The following is a 21,745-nucleotide window of genomic DNA, read 5'->3' as shown; positions in this document are numbered from 1 at the left end:
TCATAGGGTAGCGTGTTACACGACTTAACTCTGTATGCTTCAACCGGTACCCATGAACATGTTAATATCCATTCATAGTTTAAGGGTGTATTCAGACCAGGATAGTTCGATAGTTCACTTGCTTTGGTCCGAACCAAATGTTTGTTTGTTTTTGTTTGTTTGTCATTTTGGTGCGGTTCGCTTTCGCACTGTACATTTTAGTAAGCGGACCAAAATCTGTCAACAAAGCCACGCGCCCTGAGGTCGTTCAGCTATTGGTCAGAGACGACACGCGCACAAAGCGTTAAGTTCAAAAGTAGTCATGGAGGCTTTCCGTGCTGTTATTCTTTTTAATGTCATCAAAGCTATATGTTTTTTCCAGTTTTTACTGTTTTCACAATTGTACAACAGCATAGTAATCGCACAAGTAATTTATCAACGACGACGACAAAGGGCAAGGCGGCTACGGAGAATAGCGCTGATGAGCGCACATCAGGCCCGGCGCCATGGGGGGGCGAAAGGGGGCGTCGCCCCCTCGTGGCTACAGCCCCGCCCCCTCAACGGAGACTCAGATCACTTAATTGTTTTCTTATGAAAATATAATGTATTATAGACGTATTAATAATTTTCATTTTCAAATACGAAATATTAAGTTGTTGCGCATTGCACAAAAATACATTTCACATAAATCACTACTAAAACTGGCACGGTAGAACAAATCTGATTGGTTGTTATGATTCTTACGTTGCAATCGTAGAATTCAACTGTATTAAGGTAGGATTATTTCAAAAAGCCTGAATTTAATATTAACCCTGTTTTAGACATATGTATCAATCCTAACTGCTGGGGACTAGTTATTGTGGGTGTATGTGTGAAATGCTGACACAGCCGCGCACACTCAGACCTGTGATAAGGACAAGGGGAGGGGTCGTGCGGGCGGGCGGGGGTTTTACATGCACACTTACAAGTGCACTGTCTCTGCAATATCCTGTAATATGCAGTCAGTTTACGGGAGTAGTCTTTCCCCCTCCGAATTAAACGAATTCAATCACAATATTGTGAATCCATTTTCTTTCTTTGTAGGCTAAGTTTATCTCCGTTTATGTTGATGCATGTGTTCATATATGGTCCGCTTTGTGCGCAAATAGCGTAAGAATATGTGTCGTTGACGTCACCCCCCATGCAGCGGGGGTGAAAATTCATCACTTCAGAGTGTTTATTTTGTCCCCTACACGCCTAAACTGGGATCGCAGATTAAGTGGTTAGCGTTGACTCGGTGCGAGTCAGGAAGGCTATTACTGGTGCAGCCGCGTCTGTTAATTTTTTTAAATTATGATTTTGGCCGCCGAGCCAAGTACCTTAGATTTGCATTGACGTTTTGTTTTCATGCCGCGGAGCTATTTGTATGTATTTTAAATGTAAAGGACTTGCCTGTAGGTTTGTGTGTGTTGTTTTATGTTTGGCATCTTTCCGGTTGTACCGCGTGCCTGTGAGAAAATTGGAGGGGAGGGTTAACAGGGTGTTGATAAAGCGCAACTGCCCTGGTAATATGTCACATGATTTTCCCGGACTAAAGCAACCTTCGGGGCCGTGGTTTTGTGGTTGGCGCAGTTAATTGTTTGAAACACGTTGTCAGACCGCCATCACTACTACAGAAGAAATTTACTCCGGCGTAAATGCTAGTTTGCGGGGCAGCACCGATATAAAATGGGACGTCTGAACGCTACAGGGGTAGACTCGCTATGCGTGAGGAGAGTTGATTACATAAGGGTATTGCATAATTTGCATCCTGGTATTTTGCGCTTCCAAAATGGCGAATATCAACAACAACAGAACTGCGTGTCTTCCAGTGTTGCCAGATTTGGCAGTTTTAAGTGCATTTTGGCGGATTTGAACATATTTTGGGATGGAAAACGTCAGCAATATCTGGCAACACTGGTGTCTTCATCCACGTTGTTTTCCCGGCGCTTGGTGATGTCATGACAACCGGGAAAAAGAAGTACATTTTCACGCATGCGCATATTTCATTTCCGCATTATTACTATCGGAAATGATAGTAATAATGATAGGAAATGATAGTAATAAAAGGAAATATCAAAACTTTATTACTATCAAAGGAAATGATAGTAATAAAGTTTTTGCTACTATAACACGGTCGCAGAAACTGCCGTGTGACCGCAAGTGGGGCTGCACCGGTGCTAACACGCTTCTCTCTAGTAAGCAGGGTTGTGACGTGTGAACGCTGCGCAAAATTTACACCGGTGTAAGATATATCGCAACAAAATACATCGGTGCAGCATCGATGCAAATATGTGCCGTGTGAACACCCTATATATGAAAAATATTTGCCCCCTTGCGATTTCTAATTGCCCCCTTAGTAAACTGTTCCTGGCGCCGGGCCTGGCGCACATCATGTTGTGACAGTTCTGGCTCTTCACGCAATAGATGAATTTCTTTTTTGCGTCGCTAGTACCGCCACTTTTTGAAAGAATGTCCCTGATTTTAGTGTAGGTCTGACGGAGTTTCTTCACTTTTAGCCGACATTGTTCTGGGGAGCGCGTGAACCCCTTCTCCTTCATTTTCTCACTGAATACAGCAAACACGTCGGCATTTTTGTGTGTTCTCTCCAAAAGCTCAGATATGTGGACATCTGCCCATATATCCACAAGGGTACGCGTTTCTTCCTCGGCCCACGTTTGCCCCCTACTCATTTTTTGTACTCTGTAGTCTAGCCTACCACTGGTCTGAATGACTGAACGACTGTTGTAAGGTTCCCTTGACAACCGAAACAGTGTTTGCACTTTGCGGTGGAGTGTCGAGACTCTGTTTCCCATAATGCTCGACAAACGACGGAAGCTCCCGAGGTACAAAAAAGCAAAATTGTCGGATTAGGTCCGGTCTGCTTTCACACCTCCAAAAGATCCGCACCAGGGTTCCTTTGGTCCGGACCGAGTCCGACCTTGCAGCTCGGTCTCGGTCCGCTTGTTTGGTCCGGACCAGAGTTCGGTGGTTTGTATTCAGATCAACCCAAAAGGTCCGGACCAAGGGAAATTTGGTTCGTTTGGTCGTTTGGTCTGGACCAAACAACGTAGGTGTGAATACGCCATATGTCAAGTCAACTTTATTGTCAAATATGCTATACATGCTCGACATACGGCACAGATGAAATTTCAGTCCTCTCTGACCCACGGTGCAAACAGACAATGCAATAAATAAAAATAGAATAATTGAAAAAACAAACAATATAAACAGTATAAATAGAATGCCTTTATTGTCACTATACACATGTACAATGAGATTAAAGCATCTCCAGTAACAGTGCAAACAGCGTGTAGGGGGGAAGGGAAAAGAGAGAAGAAAAAAAGGGGGGGGTAAGGTGCACAGTCTGAGGTGTATATGTTGTGTTACACATTATGGAGTGAGGTATTGCACAGTGACAGTCACATTGTAAATTATTGCACGAGAGGGTCACATTATGAGATAAAATATTACACATTATGAATTATTGCAAGGTAGGGTAAGGTGCACAGGCTTGAGGTATATGTGCTGTGTGTAAGGTGCACAGTCCTGAGGTGCATGTGTTGTGTGTAAGGTGCACAGTCCTGAGATGTATGTGTTGTGTGTAAGGTGCACAGTCCTAAGGTGCATGTGTTGCGTTTCACATTTTGGAGTGTGGTATTGCACATTTTAAAAGTATTGCATAGAGAGTCACCTTATAAAGTACTGCACATTTATAAATTAGTAAAATAAAATAGACTATAAAGTCAGAGCATATCCGAGTTCAGGGCGGTTATGGCTTTTTGGAAAGCTAAACACTCTAGATAGGAACTAGACATAGACTAAACACACAAACAGTATAAACACTTGATAGGAACTAGACAGACTAAACACTCAGACAATATAAACAGTATAAACACTCTAGATTTGAACTAGACGTAGACTAAACACTCATATACATACACATATATATACACACACACACACACAAATGCCTCTGTTGGTGTACACGTGCATACATATGCCTTCAACATTGTACAAGATTCAGCAACTTAAGGCTTTCACAATACCTGACGGTCACAGATCATATGGAACTAATTGGCAGATGCACAGTCATGAAATGCATTGTGTTTTTCAGGCTCCTCTTCGTAGCGTGCAAGCTGCTGTCTATGATGAACCGGCAAGCACATTTAAACAATCCTCTCTCTATTTATGGCTCCGTATCTTTAAAATTTACAAGATGTTATTAAACTTAAAACAAACCACAATAAACACTTTACTTTTGTTGGTTTGGGCTGTGCGGCGTCCACCGTGTTGACTACTCCGCACAAATCATAGCGGACCCTTCCATTGAAAAGTGGTTTATCTTTATGAGGGTTTATCGTGGTGTTCAGTCGCTCTCGGTAGATCGTGTGGTGCAGCTAAAGCACCCTTGCTTACATTGTTAATTTAAACATGTCCAATAGTTTGTCGCAATTTCAGTCATGTATTTGACTCATAAAACATAAGTAAACCAGTGAAGCTCATGAACTGGCCAGCAACAGTATCTAAGGATTTAATGGTAATCTCTCCCCATAATTAGATGAGCTGTAATTAGAAAATCCTGTTCACGGTGCTACATCTAGTTACTCAACTACAGCTGAACACAGCACCGGAAAATGGTTAAAGTTAACATGCAACTCATTTTAACTGTATTTTTATTCTTTGCGTCAGTGGCATGCTTCTATCCAGCAAGGTTGAATTCCTAACTTTGTGTTGTTGTTAATAAAGCTTGTTTGCTGCTTGTGTCACTTTAGAAATAATCCTAATGAAGGCTGTTATATGTCTAGGATGGGAAATTTCACATCCACAAGTGCTGGAAGGTTTTCAAACCAGATCCATACCCAGTTTATACAGGTAAGCACTATTTTCTTCACTGATCTTTGATGTCAGAAGGTATTGATTAATTTTTTCAACAGCAGCTCTGACTGCAATGTAGGCTACTTTACCGTACCATGTATTCAGAAATGTGTCATGCAGTATATGAACCACTTCTCTTTGTATTCATGTGTGGGTTAGGGTTAGTTCCTTCACATAGTTCCAGCTGTACGTTCAAGTATAAATTCCCTGCAATGTCTATAACCGGTTTGTTTTAACATGGTCATAACAACTTGTTCACAGGGACTTGTACAGTGAATGTGTACATCAGTGGTTAAGTGGGGTTTGATGTCCCCCAGGAGTCTGATGTCCCCCAGGAGACACATACATATAATGTGGGTGCAATTGGTCTTAAGTGATCAGTCTAAGTTTCTCTCGCGTTGTGGCTTTCGGCAGGTCCATCAGGCATCGGTCAATTTCTCGCAAATAATCATTTACATTTGTTCTTTTATTATCAGGATCGAATCGCTCAACATCCTTTGGCAAGTAGGTCAATTTGCCGTATACGAAGGGCTTGGTGCATGTCCTTGTGCGGCCTCCTTCGCTCTCCTGAATACTCACTATCTGAGCTACTCTGGTATCGCTTCCCTTTCGCACTAGATTCGTAATCTGATTCATCTGAAGATGGATCAGGGGTACTGTAGCGCACTGACCTGGGTGCGCTATGGGCCTGGGCTCGGGATGAGCGCAGTATGGCTCCACCCTGGCTAAACAACGAAGGAGTCATGTAGCGAGTTGATGGAGTTTGGCAGGATGTCTGGTCCTCGACCAGGTAATCCACGGTGTCCAGCTCGGACGCCTCTTCCCGCTCTGAGCTTCGGCGCATTGCTGGGGGTCTTTCACCCCCTTCGCGCCCTTCTTGGGGGGTCTGCTCCTTGGCAGCCCCCTTGGCAGCCTTTTCAGCTTTCTCTAGCCTTTTGGTGCAATCAGGGGAGTTTTTCAAGAGCTCACGCTCCCTATATAAATCATTGTTATCGGCTGCCAGCTTGGCATTGCTGGTGGTCAGCCTGTCAACCTCTCCGCAGAGGTATCTGATTTCTAAATCAGTATCTTGGAAGTGTAATAGGAATAGCCTACCTAGTGCCTCTTGGACACTAACAGTTGTTCTTTTTGGATCTCTCATATGTTTTATTGGGTTATCTATGTTATTTTGGCATTCACCCTTACTCATATTCCTAATGTTTGCTTTTTCGGAGGCAGAGCTGTGAATGAGGTCTGCGATGACATCAGAGACACGTCTTAAGCGTTGTCTTCAGCCTCTGAGACACGAGGGGATGCCATTTTACTTAGGTTGGATATTAGGTAATTAATCAATGAGTTAATTAATTAATTATTATTATTATTATTATTATTATTAATTAATAACTATGTAATTAATTAATCAATTAATAAAGTTTGTTTTTGTTTGGAAATGCTATCTCTTATCCTAAGTTATTAAGAGATTATTAGTATTTTGTGATATAGTTATCACGCTACTGTTAACCATTTAACACACCTGGGGATATACCTTGGCAGTTGCTTAATCAAACTGATAATTTATCTGTTGTTGCAACAATATTCAAGAAGTCAACAAACCAATCTCCTCACACAGGGCACCAATAAATATGTGGGTGCAATTGGTCTTAAGTGATCAGTCTCATTAATAATACCATTAATTTTGGTGTTTAATAATAAATTACTAAACAGCTAAATTATGGTGTATTCCAAATTATTAATGATCACTACTGATGCAGCAATAATGTATTACTTACTGTATTACATAGACACTACAGCCAATAGCACTCATATACACTTGGGTGAAGGCAATTTGGAGTTCTTTGAGATTGTGTGACTTCAAGAATACAGTAGCAAACAGACAAGCACAGTTTAACAGAATAATTGAATTTATTATAACAATAATACTAAATGGGTAATAGCAGTTGAATACATTCAATATGGTCAGCAGCAAAACAGTGAGGTAGTATGTGTGTGTGTGCATGTGTATGAGAGGGAGAGCGAGGGTGTGTGCGCGAGGGGAGGGGGGGAGGTGCGAGGCAGAGAGAGGAGGAGATGTTTTCTCCTTACTGCTAAGTGAGTGACTGAGCTCTTAGGGTGTGTCCCGTGCGCGGCTGCGTAGTATGAGAAGGGAGGAGACAAAGAGAGTTTGAATGTGAGCGCGGGAAGTGCGCGGTAAATAACTCAGAAATTGGAATGTTATCTACGGAGTTGGGGGAGGTGAAAATCACCTCGTGGTCTTCTTGAGACAAAGGAATTCGTCGTGGTTGCTAATCCACTCCCTATAATGTTACCAAATTCGCTGAAATCTTGATGAGGTCAAAATGTGTATAATAATGAAATTAAAGGATGTTAGAGAAGATAGCAAAGAGCATGCAACAACTTATCTATTGAAACAATGGAGAGAGCAATGTAGAACACAATGATCAACTCGACACTCTAAGTGTCTCTATAGTGTGCACAATTAAACAGTTTCTGAGTTTAAATTCACACTATTTCATAAAGCTAATTCCTAAGACTAGTTTGCCCAAATGCCAGCCTTACTTCCAGTATCTTGCTCCTATGCAGGAAATGCAGAGATGTCCCGAAGTTTCTATGCAGAAAATGCAGAGATGTCCCGAAGTTTCTATGCAGAGATGTCCCGAAGTTTCTATGCAGGATATGCAGAGATGTCCCGAAGTTTCGCGGAATTTCGGGTGCTCGCGGAGGCTTCTGTAAAGCGCAGAGAATTCTTGATCCGAAGCTTCGTCGTTCGTGAGGAAGAGTCTTTGATGATAATGTGCACAGCAATTAAGTCAGAAGGAATCCTGTCGCTTCTAACTTTTAATTAACTGCTTGGGCTGCAGTCATAACATTACTTATAATAAACAAATAAAACCGGTCGTAACTCAATTTAGTGAGACGGTGCAATTTAGGTACTTTTACCGTGGCCAGTGGTTAATACGAAAGCGCGCCGAGTCTTCTTTTTCTTGCAAGGCAGACGTCTTGATTTTGGATGTTCTGATGAGCGTGTTAGGACTTGGACTGTTTTGGCCTCTAGAGGCCGCTGTTATTTCCTTTTCGTGTCATATTTATTTTGGCCTCTAGAGGCCGCCACTGTTCCTGTGTTTTGTGTGTTTTTTTGTTAATTGCCTGTTAGTCCTAATTATCTTCACCTGTGTCCTTAATTAGTTTGTGTATTTATACCCCTGAGTTCAGTCCTCTTGTCACGGAGTCTTTGTGCTGTTATGTTTATCTCCAGTTTCCTTTGTACTGTGTTTTGTGGATCTTCTGAGCTTTTACATTTTTGCCTTTTTCTTTTTGAATTATACTCTTTTTGTTTTTGTTTTTTTTGTTTTGCCTTGGATTGTATATAGTGTACATAGTATAAATAAACCTTTTGTTACTTTTTCTACTTCCGCCTCACGCCTCTGCATTTGAGTCATTCCCCTGGTGGCCTAGTGGGGGTTTGCTGGATCATCACACCAACGAACCAGGTTCGAATCCCAGCAAAACCCTAACAGAAAGACTCCGTCATGACCGACTCAGCAGAGGCTGCTTCAACTGTCTACCCGGCCAACCTTCAGGGAATTATGGCAGCTTTGACACGCTTCGGAGCGACCATGGACGCTCATGGACGTACGCTCACCAGCCAACGTGAGGCCCTTGCTCTCCACGAGGAACTGCTTCAGCAAATTGGGAAAACCCTGGCACAGCTGACATCTCTGCCTGCATCTCCTGCTCCTGATCCAGTTCCTGCTCCTGATCCAGCTCCCACTCCTGCTCCAGTGCCTCCTGCCATGCTGCCTTCACCTCGCGAACCCAGCCTTCCTGCACCACAGAGGTATGACGGCAAGCACAGTGAGTGCCGAGAGTTCCTTACCCAGTGTCAACTCACCTTTGAGCTTCAGCCTACCACCTACACTACGGATCGCCGCAAGATTGCCTTTGTGATCACCTTATTAGCTGGTAAGGCGCGAGCCTGGGCTACTGCTATCTGGCAAAGACAGGGACCTGAGTGCTTTGATTTCCAGCTGTTTTCTGAAGAGATGCTTCGGGTCTTCGATCAGTACCGACGCAGCCCGAAAGCTCATGTCCATCCGGCAAGGAGGAAGCGTCGCAGATTACGCCATCTCGTTCCGAACACTCGCAGCAGTAAGTGGATGGAACGAGACTGCCCTGGTGTCAGCCTTCCACCATGGTCTGTCTGACCCCATCAAGGACGGTCTGGCCTCTATTGGATGCCCAAGTGACCTCGAAACCCTCATCTCACATGCTATTCGTCTGGACAACAGGATGAGAGAACGCCACCAAGCCTTGAGCCCCCCCAGCCTCCCTACCTCTACCTGGAGACCGTTTACCTCCTTCAGTGACTGTCCAGAACCCATGCAAGTGGGTCGTACTCGCCTCTCCGCATCTGAGAGGGAGCGCAGAAGGAGGGACAAGTGCTGCATCTACTGTGGCAAGCCTGGTCACTTCCGAGCATCATGTCCCGAACTCTTGGGAAAAGGACCGCCCCGTCCAGCCGAGGGAGGGTTGTGACGGGGCCTACCCTCTCTCCCGGACTCCCTGGCCAAGGAATCTACATCCCGGTCTCCATCTCCTGGGGTGAGTCTGTCCACTCTTGTCAAGCTTTGATAGACTCAGGGGCGGCTGGGAACTTTATGGATATTCACTTCGCCCAAAGCATCAATATTCCTACTGCACCTCTTGAAGTCCCACTGTCTGTGTCTGCCCTCGATGGCCAAGCGTTAGGTGATGGAAGAGTCACCCAAGTTACTTCTCCAGTCTTCCTCCAGTCTCAAGGTCACAAGGAAGAAATATCCCTGCACCTGATTCCTTCACCTGAGTTCCCAGTTATTCTAGGCCTTCCTTGGCTTACTCGCCACAACCCTCGCATAGACTGGGTAACAAGCCAGGTTGTGGAATGGGGCCCTGCATGCCATGCCTCTTGTCTGCTCTCTAGCTCTCCTGTGTCTCCTGCCGAGCCCCCTGATCTCACCGAGTTATCTCAAGTTCCCACAGAGTACTGGGATCTCAAGGAGGTATTCAGCAAGAGCAGGGCCGCCGTTCTTCCTCCGCACCGGGCCTACGACTGTGCCATCGACTTGCTCCCTGGGACTACCCCTCCTCGTGGCAGACTGTTTTCCCTCTCTCAGCCAGAACACAAGGCCATGGAGGAATACCTCAAAGACGCCCTGGTCTCTGGGTTCATTCGACCCTCCACCTCCCCTGCTGGTGCCGGCTTCTTCTTTGTCGGCAAGAAGGATGGGGGGCTCCGACCATGTATTGACTACAGGGGCCTGAACAAGATCACTGTGCGCAACCGATATCCCCTTCCGCTGATGTCCACTGCTTTCGACCTGCTCCAAGGCGCCACCGTCTTCACCAAGTTGGACCTACGGAACGCATACCACCTCATCCGTATCCGACAGGGAGACGAGTGGAAGACTGCCTTTAACACCCCGTCTGGGCACTACGAATACCAGGTGATGCCCTTCGGACTCACCAACGCACCAGCTGTTTTTCAGGCCCTAATCAACGACGTCTTAAGGGACATGATTAACCTGTACGTTTTTGTCTACCTCGACGACATCCTTATCTTCTCCAAGACCATGCAGGAGCACCGCCACCATGTCCGCCAGGTTCTCCAGAGGCTGCTACAGAACAATCTGTTCGCCAAGGCCCAGAAATGCGAATTTCATGTTCCCGAGGTCTCCTTTCTGGGATTTATTGTACGGACAGGCCAACTCCAAATGGACCCTGCCAAGACCCTGGCCGTCCGGGATTGGCCTACTCCCAAGTCCGTTAAGGAGGTTCAGCGGTTCTTAGGATTCGCTAACTTCTACCGCAAGTTCATCAGGAACTTCAGTTCTGTGGCAGCACCCATGTCAGACCTCACCAAAGGGACAGGTGGATCTTATGTCTGGTCTCCTCAGGCGGAAAAGGCGTTCAGAGACCTCAAGGACCGCTTCTGCACGGCACCCATTCTGGTCCTCCCGGACACCTCCCAACCATTCATCGTGGAGGTGGACGCCTCGGACAGTGGTGTCGGCGCGGTGCTCTCTCAACGTTCAGAAGGAAAGCTGCACCCCTGCGCTTACTTCTCCCACCGCCTGAGTCCTGCGGAGTCCCGGTACGATGTTGGGGATCGAGAACTGCTAGCGGTCAAACTGGCCCTTGAGGAGTGGAGGCACTGGCTGGAGGGAGCGCAACATCCATTCCTGGTTTGGACTGACCACAAGAACCTGGAGTACCTCCAGCAAGCCAAGAGACTGAACCCTCGACAGGCTAGGTGGGCCCTGTTTTTCAGTCGGTTTGACTTCACCCTCTCGTACCGCCCCGGCTCCAAGAACACCAAACCTGACGCACTGTCCAGGCTGTTCTCTGCCACTAACAGGGAGAATGAAGTCGGGCCTATTATCCCTGTGTCCCGGATTGTGGCCCCTGTCTGCTGGGGTATTGAGGAGGCTGTTCGACGAGCCCAACGCCAGGACCCCGGTCCTGGGACGGGGCCACCGGGCCTCTTGTACGTCCCACATCAAGCCCGGGCCAAGGTTCTCCAGTGGGGTCACTCTTCCCCTCTCACCGCCCACCCGGGAGCTCGGAGGACCCTGGACTTCCTGAAAAGACGCTTCTGGTGGCCTAACATGGAGCAGGAAGTAAGGTCATTTGTCCTGTCCTGTGAGGTTTGCACCAGAACCAAGAACCCACGACAGCGTCCCCAGGGTCTCCTGCATCCTCTGACCATTCCCCGGCGTCCCTGGTCCCACGTGGCAGTCGACTTCATCACGGGTCTCCCTGAGTCACAAGGTAACATGGTCATTTTGGTCATTGTTGACAGATTCTCCAAGGCCTGCCGCTTCATACCTCTGTGCAAACTCCCCTCTGCTCTTGAAACAGCGAAACTTATATTTAATCATGTCTTCCGAGTCTTTGGTCTTCCACAGGACATCGTCTCAGACCGAGGGCCCCAGTTCTCCTCCCGAGTGTGGCACGGGTTCTGCAAGGTCATCGGAGCCACTGCCAGCCTCTCCTCTGGGTTTCACCCACAGTCCAATGGTCAGACGGAGAGGCTCAACCAGGACCTGGAAACCACCCTGCGAGGCCTGGCTATGGATAACCCGACATCGTGGAGCACCTGGCTGCCATGGGCAGAGTACGCCCACAACACCCTGCAGTCATCGGCCACCAAGCTGTCGCCATTCCAGTGCCAATTCGGGTTCCAGCCACCTCTGTTCCCGGACCAGGAGGAGGACGCGGGGGTGCCCTCGGTCAACCAATATGTGAGACGGTGTCGCAAGACCTGGAGCAAGGTCAGGAAGACCCTCATACAGACCTCCAGAACCAACCAGACTCAGGCCAACCGCCATAGAAGACCTGCACACACTTTCCGCCCTGGGCAGCGGGTTTGGCTGTCCACTAAGGACCTTCCGCTGCGGGTGGAGAACCGCAAGCTTGCTCCTCGCTACATTGGCCCCTTCAAGGTGGTGCGCAGGGTGAACCCTGTCTCCTACCGGCTCCAGTTGCCCCGGACTCTGAGGATCAACCCCACTTTCCATGTTTCCCTGTTGCGGCCTGTACTGACGTCTACGTATGCCCCTGCCCCTAGGAACCCCCCACCCCCCCGCATCTTCCAGGGGCAGACTGTGTTCACTGTGCATCGCCTGCTTGACTCCCGCCGGGTCCGCGGCGGGTTGCAATATCTGGTGGACTGGGAGGGCTATGGTCCTGAGGAGCGCTGCTGGGTTCCTGCTCGGGATGTCCTGGATAAAGAACTGTGTCGGGACTTCCATTCGGCCCATCCGGATCGCCCTGGGAACGTCAGGAGACGCTCCTAGAGGGGGGGGTCCTGTTAGGACTTGGACTGTTTTGGCCTCTAGAGGCCGCTGTTATTTCCTTTTCGTGTCATATTTATTTTGGCCTCTAGAGGCCGCCACTGTTCCTGTGTTTTGTGTGTTTTTTTGTTAATTGCCTGTTAGTCCTAATTATCTTCACCTGTGTCCTTAGTTTGTGTATTTATACCCCTGAGTTCAGTCCTCTTGTCACGGAGTCTTTGTGCTGTTATGTTTATCTCCAGTTTCCTTTGTACTGTGTTTTGTGGATCTTCTGAGCTTTTACATTTTTGCCTTTTTCTTTTTGAATTATACTCTTTGTTTTTGTTTTTTTTGTTTTGCCTTGGATTGTATATAGTGTACATAGTATAAATAAACCTTTTGTTACTTTTTCTACTTCCGCCTCACGCCTCTGCATTTGAGTCATTCCCCTGGTGGCCTAGTGGGGGTTTGCTGGATCATCACACCAACGAACCAGGTTCGAATCCCAGCAAAACCCTAACAGAGCGGGTATCTCTTTATGTCTGTACGACGCGGAGTCCACAGAGCGAGAGAGAAAGAATGGAGGATGACTAAGTCACTTATGGAGTCGGGGGGGATGTGATGTAGGTAATCCCGCCTAGGCGTGACGTAGGTCATCGCGGAAGTTAGTTGATGGGATTTGTAGTTCTCGACGGGACTGTGGCTGTACCTATGTGTGTATAAATTTTAGAACTAAAATAACTTGAGTTCTAAAGTTTTCTTTATGTTGATAATGATGGGTTGTGATTTTCACCATTGTAACTTTATGATGGTGAAAATCACAACCCATGATTATCGACATTAGTATGAGTGAGTATTTAGTTCATGAGTTCTTATATGATGGTCAGTTTGACTGGTCACTTGTATTACGTTACACCATGGCATTTAGCAGACGCTCTTATCCAGAGCGACGTACGATGAGTGCAAAAGTCAGGTACACGAAGACAAGAAAGTTCTAGTGCCAAATGAACAGGTGACAGCAATACTAATATGCTGTTGAAGTACCAGTACTCAAACAGCCAAGGAAACAAACCAACCATATAAAGTACAACTAAATAGAACTCAAAACAGCTAACCCCAGGCAAGACCATACACAGCCTGGGTTGGTCTAGATCGAAACGCTGTTACATAGTGGGTAGGGAAGAAGGGAAGAGGTGAATCTTCAGTCTGCGCTTGAAGATGGTCAGGGAGTTGGTAGTTTTGACCAGGGCTTTGAACCAGAATTTTTTTCCTATTGGTTCGTTCCGAACAGAAACGGAATTTTAACGTTTCCGGTTTTGGGTTCCACCATTAAATAGACGTTCCCGAACCGGTTAGAACAAAAAAATTTCGTTCCCGGAACGGTTAATTACGTTCCCTGTCAGCGGTTTAACAAATGGCTATAAAGTTACGTCTCTGTCTCATCCAGCTTAAGCCAAATGTAGGCTAATTCTATTACAACCTTCATTAAATAAGACAAAAAATAATTCAAAACAATTATTTCAAATGTTGGTGATTTGGATTCTCAGTATGTCTTCCCATCTACACAAACAGAAAAAGTGCCAAAAATGAAAGAGAATTCGTTTAGTGTGTTACCAGTCAGGCCCTATAGAGGGCTACCGCATGACGTCACCGCGCCGCGAGATTTTGTTAGGCGCCATATTGGAAGACCAAGTACACATCTATGCATCAGGACAACCATCACATAACTATAAACATTTTATATCAACTATTTTAACTAAATGGGCTATAATAAATAAGCCTGCAGGCAGCCACGGCGGGCTGCCTCCATTCAATGACACAACTGAAAGCCTGCAGCCACGGCGGGCTGCCTTAAAAAGTAACCATTTGTCCTACCTTAAAACTCGTTTTGCATTTTCTGCCTCCTTTTTTGTATTTTCAACCCTCCGTTTATTTTCTTTCCTTTTCTGAAAACCCGATTTGTGTCCAGACATTTTGTTCTGCTACCAACGAACTAACTCGTCAGGTCTCGTCTCTCGAGCCCGCGATGATTCCCGTGGGAAGAGCAACAACTGATACATTTTTACAAACAGCCAATAGGGAGGTTGCATCGTTCAGGCTCTTCTTTGCTCAGACACTCAGTAATGGAGACGTGATAGCAGTCCACCTTCCCGCTCTCTCCATTCAATCAGCGAACGTCACACAGGAAGTGAACCCCAGCGGGTCACAGAAACTTGCGCAGGAGAAGAATGGCTATTTGTAGGCTACGGAAACTTTGAGGAACGAAATAAAAACCGGTATTAACCGGTTACCATTATTTTTAATAAGCGTTTCTGTTCCGGAACATAAAAAATAATAAAGTTTCTGGTTTCGTTTCTGTTCCATGTGAAATAGAAAAAGTTCCCGGTTTTTGTTTTCGTTCCTTGAACCGGTTCAAAGCCCTGGTTTTGACCTCAATGGGGAAGGTCATTCCACCAACGGGGAACCAGGACAGACAGCAGTCTTGAGAGGGCTGTGCAAGAGCAGAGAAGAGGAGGGGCCAGGCAACCAGTAGTAGCAGAGCATGGGGATCTAGCAGGTGTATAGGGGCGGATCAGTCTCTGGAGGTATGCTGGCCCCAATGTCTTAAATTTGATGCAAGCTGCGATAGGTAGCCAGTGCAGGTCGGTAAGCAGAGGGGTGACATGGGAAGAATGAGAGGTTGTAGACCAGGCAAGTTGCGGCATTCTGGATGAGCTGCAGGGGTCTGATGGCAGAAGCTGGAAGGCCAGCAAGGAAAGAGTTGCAGTAGTCCAAGCAGAAGAGGATCAGTTCTTAGACCAGGAGCTGAGTAGAGTAGGTGGTAAGAAAAGGGCGGATCCTTTGGATGTTGTAGACGAGGAACCTACATGTCCGGGTCATTGCAGTGATGTTCACTGAGGAGGAGTTTGTTGTCGAACACAACCCCTTGGTTCTTCGCACTGGGTGAAGGACACCTAGGGATGTCCCCCATGGAGATGGCAATGTCCAGGATGACATTGTATTAAATAAGTTTAATCCAAACCTCACTAACTCAAAAACAAAAAAAAAAGTCACATGTAAATTATTTAAATGTGGAAACTTGAGGAACAGAAACATCTCTTGCTCTAACAAATAGACAGATTATTATTGTAGGCATTTCAAATAATGTTCATTAAATAAATCTGTACTGTACCCTGGAATTTATTTTATACTTAAAGGGGTTCCTGGCTACAAAAAAACATTGAGAACCCCCTGATCTGCATAATCTGTTTTTAAAAACCTTGTTGTTAATGAACAAAGAAAAACATCAATCTGATGAAGCTTTTTGCGAGGTGATGTTTGCGTAACATTTATGGAAAGAGTCTCCAGTGTGAGTGTTTTTGTAACAGTCTGAATGTCTAAGAACTGTGTTGTAATTTAACAAAAAACTTGTATTGTTGGTTTGGTAAAGTTTTTTTTCTTAGGATTTAACATCTATGAAAGGAGTCTCCACTGTAAGTACTTTGTAGCAGTCAGAAAACTTACTGACATGGGGAAAAAAAGTTTTCAGGACAAAGTTTTATTCTTTGTGGTTTTTCATTAAAGCCTCGGTCACAACCGGCCGTACGTGCTCCTACGGCCGGTCTACGTGCAAGAAACGCACAGAGGGCGCGCGTGAAACGCATGGAGGGCGTGCATGTGATGTGCTGATTTTTGAGCCGTAGACTGGCCGCAGAGGTTCTTTGTCATGTCAAACAAACTCTACGGGCGCTTACGTTTTTTTCAGGTTGCAAGACAAACTTGCGGCCAACGTGCGTCTTTCGCCACGAACAAAAAAAACTGCAGCGATTTGGGAAACGCTAAAAATCGCACGGCCAAAAAATCGTACGTCCGGTTGTGACCTCGGCTTAACATGGCAATCTGCATTTTTTTTTTTTTTTTTCCTCAGTAATTTAATGAGAGGGGAACAGCTGGCATTTGGACAGTGACACACATTTCATACTTTTGCCTCTGCACCACCACAGTGGATTTGGAATGAAGCCATCAAGATGCGATTGAAGTGTAGACTTTCAGCTTTAATCCAAGGGTTTAACAAAAATATTGCATTAACCATTTAGGAATTACAGCCATTTTTTTACATAGTTGATCCATTTTCACAGGCTTGAAAATAATTGGACAAACTAATACAATTATAAATATAATGGCTATTTTTAGTCCTTTTGCAGTCAATAACCACCTGAAGTCTTGAACCCATAGACTGTGAGAAAATAGAGGGACTGTGTTTTTAAAAAAAAAAAAGCCCATAATTCCTAAATGGTTCATGCTCCCCATTAAATTGGAATTGTTGGCTAATTGCTGTAGTACAAGATGAAAAACACTTCAGGATGTGCAGTTAAAGGAAAAGCAATCCACTTTTTCTCATGCCTGAGTGGCGTCACACTATCCCAGCATGTATCATTTTCTTATAACACACCCCATCTTGTTTTATTCCTTACATGTGTCCCCCCCCCCCCCCCCCCCCTTAGGATGCAGTGTCTCATAACTGCGTTGTTGTATTCTCCAAGACAACATGTCCTTATTGCAAGATGGCCAAGAATGTCTTCAATCAAATAGGAGCTGCCTATAAGGTGATTGAACTGGATGAACATAATAATGGCCACCAAATTCAAGAGGCTTTAGCGCAAATCACCGGTGCCAGAACGGTAAGGTATCTGCGTTCAGTTATATGCATGTTCACTGTATAAATTAGTGGTATCTTATTAACTTAAGGCCAGTTATTATATATACACAGTACCAGTAAACAGTTTGGGCACGTCTACTCATTCATAGGTTTTCTGTATTTTGACGATGACAGCTTTGTATACTATTGGCATGATTTTAACCAGCTTCATGAGGTGGTCACCTGGAATGCTTTTCAATTAACAGGTGTGTCTAATCAAAAGTTAATTTGTGGAATTTCTTGCCTACTTAATGCATTTGAGACCATCATACAATAAATAGTAAAATACAGTAGATGACGTTATTTGACAACTGTAGTAATCCATTGTGACACTTTCTATGCTGAGGTAAATGAGGAACTGGGAGACGGTCTTGGCAGTACAGACATGTTTTATTATTTCTATTCTTTCACTTTTCAGTGACTGCTTACAAACATACACACACCACGTGTTGGAACAGGGGTTTTTTTTCTCTCTTTTTTTACTGGCCATCTGAAAGACACAGAGACACACGTTAATAGACAGCCAGTAATTAGCCACAGGTGTAACTTGTTACATGTTACCTGCTGGCTCAACCATTCGCAGCTGACGCTAGACCACACCCTCGCTGCCACATCTATATTATGTCAATCATTTAACTAAGTAAAGAGAAACGACAGTCCATCTTTACATTAAGATGCTTCATGTCTTTTAATTCATTAAAAAAAGAAAAAACACTAAATTAGAAGGGGAGTCCTTTGTTGATTGGTATTCTGTGTGTAACATGTAATTCAATGTGTTTTCTTTAGTTTTATTAATTATTCTTAACTCATTATAGTAACTCCCTGACGTGGGTAGAATACTGAAGCACGGCAGCTGGGAAATTATGTTAACACAGACTCTTTCACTTCAGGCTTGCTTTTCAGCTTTACGAATTTCATGTATGCGCACACACACACCGTGTGCTCTGGTTGGGAGAGATCCCCTCTCTTCTCTCTCTCCACTCGCTCCTTCCTTTTCTATTCTTCGTCGTCACTGCAAAATGCACCCACACAGCATTAATTGGCAACAGGTGTACTGACTTTCCACTCACCTTCCCTGGCCCCGCCCTCCATTCACAAACCAATGCTTGGCCACGCCCCTGCTGCCACACTCATCTTTTTCCATCCATCCATTATCTGTAGCCGTTTATCCTGTTCTACAGAGTCGCAGGCAAGCTGGAGCCTATCCCAGCTGACTATGGGTGAGAGGCAGGGTACACCCTGGACAAGTCGCCAGGTTATCGCAAGGCTGACACACAGAGACGAGCAACCATTCGCACCTACGGTCAATTTAGGGCCACCAATTAACCTAACCTGCATGTCTTTGGACTGTGGGGGAAACCGGAGGAAACCCACGCAGACACGGGGAGAACATGCAAACCCCACACAGAAAGGCCGTCGCCAGCCGCTGGGCTCGGATCCAGGACCTTCTTGCTGTGAGGCGACAGTGCTAACCACTACACCACCGCGTGACCTGCTCATCTTTTTAAGATGCTTTTAACAAGCTTACTCACTTTAACTGCATCTTATTCTACAATACTGATTTTAACTCCTTGCTAATTTATGCACTGTTCCTTATTGTATGTTTTATTATTGATTTTATGTGATGAAAGGTGACCTTTAGTGACGTGAAAGGCGTGAAATAATTAAATGTATTATTATTAATGTTATAATGGAACAAAAAAGCAAGTCACTCTGTATAAATATAGCTATGGTGGCTTTGAATTTTTTTTTTTTAATGGTCTGGTTTCTTTTAGGTCCCAAGAGTTTTTATCAATGGACAGTGCATTGGAGGAGGCTCTGAGACACAACAGCTTCATGAACAGGGCAAACTTTTGCCACTCATTGAGAAGTGTAATCCATGCTGCTTGAATAATGCTGCAGAGGGATCAGGCAGTGGGCAATATGCTTCATAAGTTATTATTATTATTATTATTATTATTAACAAGTAGTTAAATTTATTTAGTGCCTTTCACAAACACAACTCATTAATTTATGACCTATTACCATTCTCTTGCAAACCAGATGAATTAAATCAGTGAGTACTGAGATAAAAAAAAAAAAGTGACTGGCATCAGGCTTTCATTATTTTGGTGTATATTATTTTTAATGTGTTCCTACCTGAGTAGTATTCAGTCCTGTATAATTTTTAAAATAATCGTACAACAAAGTATGAATTGCCTTTTTGGCAAACGTGGAATTCTCTGAAGATGATTAAACTGTTACTATGTACAAACACTAGCTCTTGTTTAATCGCATACACTTCTGTGTTTAGTGGCTATTGTTTAAACAAATTTTGTTAATATGATGTCAAGATGCCCATGATGCTCAGCTGTAAAGGAATGTTTGTGAAGCATAAAAAGTGTTCCGATGGCAAGGTAATCAAGTAGGAAGATAAATGTTGGAAAATTATGTTATACCTCATGTAGTGTGGCTCAACGTTAACATGTATGTTCAGTGATGCAGCATAATAAAATCCACATACCATTAGTGATACTTTGTCTTAGCACCAGCTGGCTTATTTAGCACACCTTTTCATAATCTTCTTAGAACATTCATCAGATTCTATACTATCACTAACTGATTCCTGCCAAAATAAACAAACACTTCCCTTTGAACTCAGTGGACAAATACTAATTGTATTATACTTGTGTGTGAATGTAAGGTGCACGGCCTTAAACCAGCTGTAACTCATTTTAAGGAACAGCTTAATCCTGCAGGATTGCACACTTTACTTTCTTTTTCATCTAACAGACTCCTAATAAAGATACAATGGAGGTGAAGTAAACCATAGCAACTCGTATTGAAACTGCTACAAGAGCTGCTTGATAACGCTGAATACAGACGAATGTAAACATCAGAAGTGTTTTCAGTGAGAACTTACTCCAAATGGGAGGGGCTTAATTTCATCCAGGTTGGTCTTAATTCTAAATGGGATTGCATTCTGTTAAATGCTTTCTGTCTAATTTGAATGTATGCAAATGGGCTTTATGATGTACTGTGCTTGACTTTTAATAATACAGCAAATGTGTTTTCAGCTGATGAGCCCAAGTTGAACTTTTTGGTAATCATTCAAAAACTAAATTTTTTTCAGGTTTGTTTCACTGAGGTTAAATGATGAAATAATATGAAAATGGTTGTCCTCTTCTAAGGAGCACAGGAGAAAAGCAAATAGCTATGTGACTGACATTCATTGGCCAAAAATTCACTGAGCCCAAATTCCTTTGAATCTATAAATAAATGACAGATTGCACATAATTTTTAGCTGTAAAAAAGTGAATCGTGCAGATGTTCACCAGTTAAAGCAAAAACATTCAAAAAGGGTTCATTTCAGTTTTTACACAAATGCTTATTTCCTAGACTTGTAAACTGTTTATATTTTAAGATGAAGGAATTACACTGAGCAATGAGGTGGAAAGAACTATAATATTTATAACTGTAAAATATAATATAACCATACACACACACAGCCCTTTTCCACCAAATCAGTTCCAGGGCTGGTTCGGGGCCAGTGCTTAGTTTGGAACCGGGTTTTCTGTTTCCACTGACAAAGAACTGGCTCTGGGCCAGAAAAAAACGTTCCAGGGTAGCACCAGCTCTTTGCTGGGCTAGAGGAAAGAATTGCTTACTTCAGCGGGGGGCGGAGTTGTTAAGACCAACAACAATAGCAAGACCGCGAGAGGGCGCCATTTTTAAAGCGACAAGATATCATGGATGCAGTAAAGCAGCAGTGGTCTGTGGAGGAGACAACAACCTGTCTCCTAGCGATATGGTCCACAGATGAAGTCCAGGTGAAACTGGAGGGTGCTACACGGACTCTATTACACCAAATACAAAAAGAGATGGCTGCGGTGGGGTACGAACCTACTCTCGAGTAGATCAGCAACAAATTAAAGAAACTGAAGAAAGACTACAGGGACCAAAAAAGGACCTCGGTCGAAGCGGCAACGGGCAGCCGAGGAAGAACCCCCACTTCAATATTCTGGACTCGGTCCTCGGTGATAGACCGGCAAATAATGCCACCAGAGCCTTAAATTCAGCGATGGCGATGCTGGAGGCAATGGTGCCACAATCAGAGCCTGTTAAGTTTCTTTTCAAACATTTTTGCCTTGCATAAAGTTTTTTAGTGAGTGACCGTTACTAGTTACTTCAGTTAATGTTGTTTGTATAATGTTATAATGCAGGGCTTTTCAAAGTGTGGGGCGCGCCTCCCCTAGGGGGTGCCAGAGTTCTTCGGGGGGGGGGGCACAATGTGAGGAAAAATAAACCAGAATAAGTTACTATTGCGGACATTTAGCGAACTTCAGCTAGCCTTTGCCAGAGACAAAATGGATCGATTTTTAATACCTAAAGCTACAGTGAGTGA

At 44.6% G+C, this 21,745-nt stretch overlaps 1 protein-coding gene across 2 annotated transcripts in view; it reads left to right on the top strand.

Annotated features, from left to right (window-relative positions):
* glrx2 (glutaredoxin 2) overlaps positions 1-19,875 on the top strand; it is a 20,512-nt gene extending 637 nt beyond the window's left edge. Inside the window, exons 1-4 of one of the 2 annotated variants that reach the window (XM_060941830.1) lie at positions 2,116-4,711; positions 4,806-4,872; positions 17,168-17,344; positions 19,137-19,875. In XM_060941830.1, coding sequence (XP_060797813.1) covers positions 4,635-4,711; positions 4,806-4,872; positions 17,168-17,344; positions 19,137-19,295 — 480 coding nt within the window. In that variant the 5' untranslated portion in view covers positions 2,116-4,634 and the 3' untranslated portion in view covers positions 19,296-19,875. Of the gene's footprint in view, positions 1-2,115; positions 4,712-4,805; positions 4,873-17,167; positions 17,345-19,136 lie in introns of those variants that run through there. The other variant, XM_060941829.1, reaches the window with a different exon arrangement.
* The last annotated feature ends 1,870 nt before the right edge of the window (positions 19,876-21,745 follow it).

The sequence above is a fragment of the Neoarius graeffei genome, chromosome 15, assembly GCF_027579695.1.
Source record: "Neoarius graeffei isolate fNeoGra1 chromosome 15, fNeoGra1.pri, whole genome shotgun sequence".
Taxonomy (NCBI): domain Eukaryota; kingdom Metazoa; phylum Chordata; class Actinopteri; order Siluriformes; family Ariidae; genus Neoarius; species Neoarius graeffei.
This window is presented reverse-complemented; position numbering and strand designations above follow the sequence as displayed.